The sequence below is a fragment of the Fukomys damarensis genome, unplaced genomic scaffold (assembly GCF_012274545.1).
Source record: "Fukomys damarensis isolate Sample0158 unplaced genomic scaffold, DMR_v1.0_HiC HiC_scaffold_18, whole genome shotgun sequence".
NCBI lineage: Eukaryota > Metazoa > Chordata > Mammalia > Rodentia > Bathyergidae > Fukomys > Fukomys damarensis.
This window is the reverse complement of record NW_022900930.1, coordinates 20,691,136-20,699,533: the sequence shown is the minus strand read 5'-3', so window position 1 is coordinate 20,699,533 and position 8,398 is coordinate 20,691,136. Positions and strand designations below refer to the sequence as shown.

Here is an 8,398-nt window from a genome sequence, read left to right as displayed (position 1 = left end):
GGTGCTAAAATTTTCTATACCTTACTGATGTTTTCATCTGGATTGACTGTCCATTGTTGAAAATGTATTGTTTTTCATTTCCCTTTCCATTTCTGTTAATATTTTCTAATATATGTAGGTGTTCATACATTATGTGCATATATATTTACAATTGACATGTACTCCTGATGAATTATTTTATCAGTATACATAGTAGTCACCTCTTCCACAGACAATAAGTACCTGAAATTTCAGATAATACTGAGCCCTGTAATAAATACTAAATGTGGTACCATGACAGTTGACAGCTGAGATGGCTAATAAGTGACTAACAGTGGGGTGTGTATACAGTATAAATATCCGGGACAGAAGACTAATTGATGCACCAGGTCCAACAAAGTGGGGCATGAGGGAAAAGACTTCTTCTTGCTACTCAAAACATCATGCAATTTACAATTTAAGAAATGTTTACTTCTGGGATTTTCCATTTAATATTTTTAGGTTGTAGTTGACCAAGGGTAACTGAAATCCCAGCAAACAAAACTATGCATAAGACAAAACTATGGTAATGACCTTATGACAGTTTTTGCTAAACTTTGTCCAACATAAGGATAATTTTCTCATCTCTTCTCATTGCCATTTGAATGGGAATCTTTTTCCATTGCTTCACCTCCAGCCTGTTTGTGTCCTTAAAGCTAAACACAGGCTCAGTAGGCATTGAGCATGCTTTAAAAAAAATCTATTCAGCTATTCTATATCTTGATTGGGCAATTCAATCTTTGTACATTTAATGTAACTATTGAAAGTAAGAACTCAGTAATACCAATTCTATTTTAATTGTTTTGTGACTGCTTCAAAGTTCCTTTGTTTCTTCATCCTCTTGTTGTCTTCCTTTGTGATTTTTTTTTTTGTCATGGTATGTTTTGATCCTTTTATCTTTTTTGTGTGTTTGTTACAGATTCTTTGTGGTTTATGGTGCTAACATAAATATCATAACTATAACTTTCTATTTTAAGATGATAACAACTGAATTTCTACTACATACATAAGCTCTGCATTTTAATTTCTCCTTCCTCCACATTTTGTTATTTATGCCATAATTTATATCTTTTATATATTACATATCCATTAACAAATATTATAAGTCTTTTGATGTTTTTTATTTTAGTTTTATGGTATAATTAAATGATTTTGTATAACCAATTTAATAGTAAAGAATTCTGAATTTGACTATGTTAGTGGAGATTTATTTTAACATATGTTTCATTTTCTTTTGCTTCAAGTTATGCACTTCCTTTAATATATTTTATAAGGCAGGTCTAGTGGTGATAATCTCACACAGCTTTTGTTTATCTGGAAAAGTTTTTATCTTTTCTTCCTTTCTGACAGTCAACCTTATTGGATATAGTATTCTTAGTTGGCAATTTTTCCTTTAAGTACACATGCTCCTCATTTTAAAATGGGATTGTATTACAATAAGTTCTTCATAAGTTCAAAGTATCTCAAGTAATAATGAATTTAATATGACATACATAACTGCTTAACCACATAGTACATTGTAGAGTGTTGGTTTTGTTCCCTCATGACCACATGAGGGAGTGGGAATTGAAGATAACTGCTGCTCTCCAGCATCCTCAGGATGAATCATCATTAGCTTCTGAAAAGAATCAAATTCAAAATCTGAAATATGGTTTCTACTGAATATATATCAATTTTGGACCATTGTAAAGTGAAAAAATGAAACTTAGGGACCATCTGTACTTTGAATATGTCGTACTCTCTCATGGGTTATAAGATTTATGCTAAGAACTCCACTGAAAATCTCAGGAAGGATCCCTTATATGTGACAAGCTACTTGGCTTTTGTTGCTTTCAAATCTATTGTTGTCTCGGACTTTTGAGAATTTGATTATAATGTATCTTGGTAAATTTTTTAAAAAACTATTTGATCTCTTCGGGGTTTTATTTGGGATTTATTTTGGGCTTCATGGATCTGTACGTTCATTTCCCTCTTCACATGTAGGAATCACATTTGAGAAGTCTTTTGTCATTTCTCTAAATAAGCTTTCTACCCCTTTCTTTTTCTCTGCTCCTTCTGGGACTCTCAGAATGCCTATTTGTTTTCTTGATTTTCTCTTGCAAGTCTACTAGGCTTTAGTCATTTTTTTTTCTTTTATTCCTCTGAGTAATTTCAATTGAACTGTCTCTGAGTTTGGTAATTCTTTCTTTATTGAGCTGACTAGCTTGTTTGTATTGTTTTCTTCATTTTGTTTGGTCATCTATCCATATTCACTTTTAGCTCATTGAACTACTTTAAGACAATCATTTTGAATTCTTCTTTAGGCAGTTATGGGCTTCCACTGGTATAGTTTCAGTTATTGATTGGTGTTTTATTTTGTTCCTTTGCTGGTGTTATTTTCCCTGATTACCATCCTTATGGCTTTGTACTGTGTCTGGACATTTGAGAAATTAAGCACTTTCTTCAAACTTTAAAGACTGGCTCCATCATGGAAAGCCACTGATCAGCCCATCCAAAGATTCTGAGTGGGCCATTTGGTGGGGGCTAGGGGAAGGGTAGGAATGAGAGTCCTTGGGCAGACTGGCCTGGCCCAAAAGCCCACGAGTGTGGGCCTGGTGACTGTCTCAATAGGGTTATGCCTGGAGCCTTGGTTCATTGAGGCTTCTAGTATCGTGTGTGAGAGGACTGACATGAAACCTGAGTTCTAGATTGTTGACTTGGTATGAGGATGGAGCATAAGCTTGACTCTACAGGGACCAGCCTAAGCCTGGGACTACAGAGGTTTGTAGGCACACTGTGGTAAGCCTGGAGACTGGGTTTTCAAGTTCCAGGCTGGAATCTGGAGTTGCAGTGGCTAACCTGCTGCTAGAACTTACTAGGGCAAGCCTGATCCTGTTTTTTTGACATACATACTTACATACATATATCTCCTTCCTTAATGCAGAGGGAATCTGCATGCTTTGCTGCCCAGACTTGGGAGCAAGCCGAGGTGGAGGATGTGAAGCTATCTTTCCTATGATTATAAATGCATCTTTTCTTATTTCTGTGCTTGAACCCAGTGCTTTAGCCTCTCACTTGGATTCCTTAACTCTTGGGAAGATAATTTTGTTTGGAAAGTTTTTCACATTGATATTTCTGCAAGGGGATAAATGTTGGAATTCTTATTCTGGCATCTTGTTGAAATCACTCCCTGAAACAGTTAATATATTAAACAAATGAACACAGGAGTAAGATGTTCATGGAATGTATTGACAGGACAAAAAGCTGAAACTGCTGGCAGAAACCCAAAGTCAATATTAGAGCCAAGCAAATATTGTCTGCAGTGCCACAGGGACAGCTTGAAGACTGCTCATTTTTAAGTGGCAAGAGATTCCCTCACCTGCAGAACCATAGACGCAATTGTGTTTTCAGGTAGCAAATTTGTATTATTATGATTTCTTTTAAATACAGTGTTTTGTTTTTAAGTATAATTTTTATTTTGTGAAGAATCTATTAGTCTGTGTTCTAATTTCCTAAGAAAGTCTAGAAGGAACTTGGTATTGTTGTATATGGAATCTAAATAGAAAGTATTTAAATATCAAGGATAATATTTGATTTAAAAATTTTAAAAGGGTTTGAATATTTTCACAGATTTTCTTTATGTAGTGATTCTGGACCAGCATTATCATTTTTTGCAATGATTTATTTTTGCTTAAATCTTGAGGCTTTTATAACTGTTAAATTCTTCTCTCTCAATTCTCTTCCCCAAATTATTAGCAATAGAGGCGAAAAGTTAGCAATCAATGTAATAAGAGTCTGGGGGTGTTAATTTGTGTCTGGGGAGGATTATAAAATTTCCAAGTTCCTAGACACAAAAAGTGCTCCTTAAAACTCCTTATTCTCTATTTGGATAGTTGTGTGCTTTGATTTGAAATTTGAACATTTACAAGAAAATCTGTATCTATATTAATTTAAAGTTTATGTTAAATATATGTTAAATATAGTCTAAAGCTAGCAGCATTATAAATGAGTTGTTTCTTTATTTTTTTAAGGATGTTTACCTTCAAGAAAGCAGCTTACTTCATCTGTTTGTTTGGCACAGTTTCTTGTGGTAAGTAGATCATCTGTGAGAGATAAAATCAAGTAAAGTAAAACTCATCACACTGGGAGAAAGCTTTTGAATATGTAGCATTAAGGAAGGAGGCATCCCTGGATCATTCCTTTTATTGTCTCTGTTTAGTGTTTGGAGGCAAGAACTAATTCTCAGATATATTACCTTAAACACAGGTTTAAGGAGGAGGAGCCCAGAGTGAGAATGTCTGATGGCTCATGGTAACTACAGACTTCTGTTTGGAGACAACTCTCTACACAACAGATCCTCAAATAAAGTCATTCACCTATGCTCATTATCAACATTTTAAAAGTAAGCTTTACTTAGAAATTAAAAGCACTATGCATTTTATGATGTCTGGGTCCATTCCAAGGATCTGACAGGAACATGATACATTTACTCTAGGCAACTGGGGAAATACTTAAAAAATGAAGATAACTGGTTTAAATTTAACTTAGTAAACCTTCCCTTTTATATTCTAGGCAAATAGTTTTTAACCCTGGATTTTTATGTCATTTCTTCCTCTATCTAGTCTATTAGTTTTCAAGTGACTCTGGACCTTCATTTTTATTAGTCATTGTAGAAAAGAGAGATTTTCCCTGGGCTACTTCTAAGGGGTCAATTCTGTGTCTATGATGACTTAAAATGATCAAATCAAGATTGTTTACTTACCTCCCAGTTGTCTGACAGAGAAAAAAAAAAAACTCTGGGTAAGGTTTACATTTCTACAGAGAAATAATCTCTTCAGAAACAAGCTCTTTAATCTCCAAATCCTATCTTCCCTACAATCTGTCCCCTCAACCCTAATCACAGTCTTTACCATCATCATTGCTAGGTAAAAACCAACTGAATTCTAAAAAGTGTAAGCCAGAGATTTTGTGACGCACACCTACTTCAAGTTTTTAAGGATAAAAGAAAAAAATCACAGTTATGCAAGGGAAATTAAAGGCATTAATACCCAGGAAATGAGACACTACATATAACATGTAGTCCCCAAAATCCAGAAAGTCATTTTAAAAACCCTTTGATCTTTTTAATATTTTGTGTGTGTCTATTTATGCATTGTACAAAAGTGATGTTAATTATAGATACTTTAAAACTTACTTTTGCTATTTATAAGTATCTTTAACTAAATACATATATTTTTGGTACCTTATCATAGTATTTTTGTATGTGCATTGTTACACACATATTCAGTTATATCTGTAGATTAACCCTTCGGAAATAATAGTACTAGATACAAAGGTGTGAATAATTTTGAAGGTTTTATGACATACATCATACAATTATCTTCCAGATGGGTTATTTTCTAGTTGCCTCTTCTCACCAGCATATGAGAGTGTACAAGTGTCAAACTTAGGCCAACTCTAATATGCTTCTGTTGCTTTATGGCCTAACACACAGTCACCTTTCTAGAAGCAGTATGGACATTTATTTTTGGAAAACTCTTTCCTCCCACTTTGGGCCCATGTTCTTCTGGTGAAACTGCTTCCGATTTTGGTACTAGAGCTGGAGCTTAGGACTCAATCAGACCTGACTCAGGAGATGCACATATTTTGCTGGCTGCAGTGGACCAGTTAGAGTCCAAGCTTTGGAACCAGATTTTTGCTTAGGAGAATACAGAAACCTGAGCTACTGCTACCGTCTTTCTACATGGAGCTTGAGACCAATGGCAGCACTGTAGAATGAAGCAAATAGATACAAATTGCATACTGATGCTATCCTTTGAGCACACTGTCTAGTTATCCCTGAAGCCAGATTCACCATGCACTTTTTGGCTTCTGACCCAATACATTTTATTTGTACTCAAGCCACTTTTAATTACATTTCCTATCATTTGCAATCAAAATTGATTATTTAATTTTTAATTTTTGCTAATCTTGTGAATATAATTACATGTACTTGTTTTAACTTTTATAAATTTATGATTCTTATTAGTTTTTATTTCTTATTTCTAGCCACTTTTTTTGGTAAATTGTATTTTTATATCTGTCACCTAATTTTTAAAAATTAGAGTGCTTTTCTTCTCTTTTGATCATGTAATTTTTAAACAAGCCTGAATAACCTGGACATGACACAGGGATTTAGGTGTAAGTTGAAAACTATGATTATTATGAGATAACTTGTTACAGTGCCTTGCATACATTCCAGAATAAATCACAAAGCTATAACTGTCATCATCAGCATCATCATCCTCACAAATGTGTGATAATAAACATGAACATTTGCTAGTACTTTCTTCCCATTCAGTTCCAAAGCTCATGAATTACTCGTTAGTGTGACCCCCTTCCATCAGCTGAGTCACATGGAAGCTCACAGAGATTCTTTTGCAGAATGGGAACTCCCAAGCTACCGCTGATCACCATTTGTACCCTTGTATGTGCATTGGAATGGGACCAAGTTGGTCATTTGATAATTAAGACTCAGCTGAAAACACCAACTTCTAAAAAACAAGTGTGTTTATAACAAGCATTTCTACTGGACCAACTACTCAGTGTTTTGTGGACTACGAATCCAAGAATACACACTTGGGAGTTTGTATTCCCAAAAGCTTCTAACTGAAGAGATCTGTGCTGTTTCCAAATATAAACTTTACCCAAGGGATGAGCATCTTAGCCACACCCCTGGAAGGAAGGCAAGCTGTCATGCTGAGTTAAATCATCAACGTGAAGTTCCAGGCCAGAATCCCCAGGCAGGTAGAGTAGTTCAGAGAAAACATTAAATCTTCAATGCTTAATGAAATATCTGTTGTCTAGCCTGCCCATTCCTTGAAAGGTTAAACAGAGAAAAGAGATAGTATTTACACTGAAGTGTGAATACTGCGTTAAGGAAAGGACAAGATTTTTACTGGAGTATTGCATGATTAATGGACAGGTGATTGATGAAAATGGGTGTGCTGCCTCAGTAGAAAACTTATTAAGAAGATTTTGAATTGGGTTTTCTAAATCTAAATTCTAAAGGTAAATCTAAACTCATATATTAAAGCCAGAAAAGAGATTCTCTAACAAGATCTGGTATATACAAAGTACTTTACAACAACAATTATTCCAAAGAGCAAATGGCTCCAAATTTATTTCCAGTTTAGTATATGCATGCATTCCCTATCTATCTAAAATCTGTTTATTTATTTGTTTGTTTATTTATGCTTTACAAGTGACTGAACCCAGGACCTTTGCACTGAGCTACATTGCCAGCGTTTTCTATTTTTTTGTTTTGAGACAGGCTCTTGCTAATTTTCCCAATTTGGTCTTCAACTCCTATCCTTCTGTCTTAGCCTCCCAGAGCGCTGGGATTACAGGTGTGTGCCACCACTTCCAGCTTTAAAAATTAGCTTTCAAAAGTAAATCACAACTCTTAGTTTGTGTGAATTAAACAGAGATGAGGAAAAACATTTAACAGTGCATCCTAGAAAAGGTGACAAGATTGAAAATAAGAAAGGCTGAGTTTTTGTCCCAGGAGGTTACTAATTTTGTGAATCTTGGGCAAATCTGTACACCCTAAGCCTCAGTTACCTAACTTCTTTTTTTTGGAGGGTGGGTACAGGGGATAAAACTCGGATCCTTGTACTTCCAAGGCAGGTGGTGGAACCACTGAGCTAAATCCCTGGCCCTAACTTCCTTTTTTTAAATTTTTAAGTCAGATGTAAATGATAAAGCTCCCCTTGTAAAGTTGTGAGAATCTAGTAGGGTTTCTTATTAGGATGTTTTTAAAATAGATCAAACATCATTATTTTATGGCATGATATTTTTATAGCATATTAACCAATGGAGAAATAGAGTTTGTATTTTATGTGCAACTTTTTGTACGATTCAATAAAGCTTATCAAAATTTATGTACAGAAGAACCTGGAAAATGAGTTTAAACAACATCATATATTTTGCAATAGTTGTCTTACTGTGCTTGATTCTGCCTTTATAAGTAAAGCCATGCTGCAGAAATCTTTGAGGGTTCAGTGAGAGAAAGAAGGTAAGAAAGTTGAAGAAGTGAGAACATTAATGTATTTCTATTATGATTATTATTTTCATTCATTCCAAGTTAATTTTTAATGACTGTATTACAGGATGTCTGACTCAATGGTACAAAAATACCTTCTTCAGAGGGGGAGATGTAAGTGCCATGTACACCCCAGATGCCCAGTACTGTCAGATAATGTGCACATTCCATCCCAGGTGCTTGTTCTTCAGTTTTCTTCCAGAAAGTTCAACTAATGAGCTAACGAGAAGGTAAAAGTTTGTGTTTTCTCATAGGCCAAGTCAGTTATTTTTCAAAATGATAGAAGCTCAAAGGCCAAAAAAAAAAAAAAAAAAAAAA

The 8,398-nt window shown here is 34.7% G+C and overlaps 1 protein-coding gene across 2 annotated transcripts in view; it reads left to right on the top strand.

The window, feature by feature from the left end:
• Window positions 1–2,282: 2,282 nt before the first annotated feature.
• The window catches only part of Klkb1 (kallikrein B1), a 23,222-nt gene continuing 17,106 nt past the window's right edge, over window positions 2,283–8,398 (top strand). Inside the window, exons 1-3 of one of the 2 annotated variants that reach the window (XM_010619782.3) lie at window positions 2,283–3,408; window positions 4,029–4,087; window positions 8,148–8,310. In XM_010619782.3, coding sequence (XP_010618084.1) covers window positions 4,030–4,087; window positions 8,148–8,310 — 221 coding nt within the window. In that variant the 5' untranslated portion in view covers window positions 2,283–3,408; window position 4,029. Of the gene's footprint in view, window positions 3,409–4,028; window positions 4,088–4,263; window positions 4,400–8,147; window positions 8,311–8,398 lie in introns of those variants that run through there. The other variant, XM_010619781.2, reaches the window with a different exon arrangement.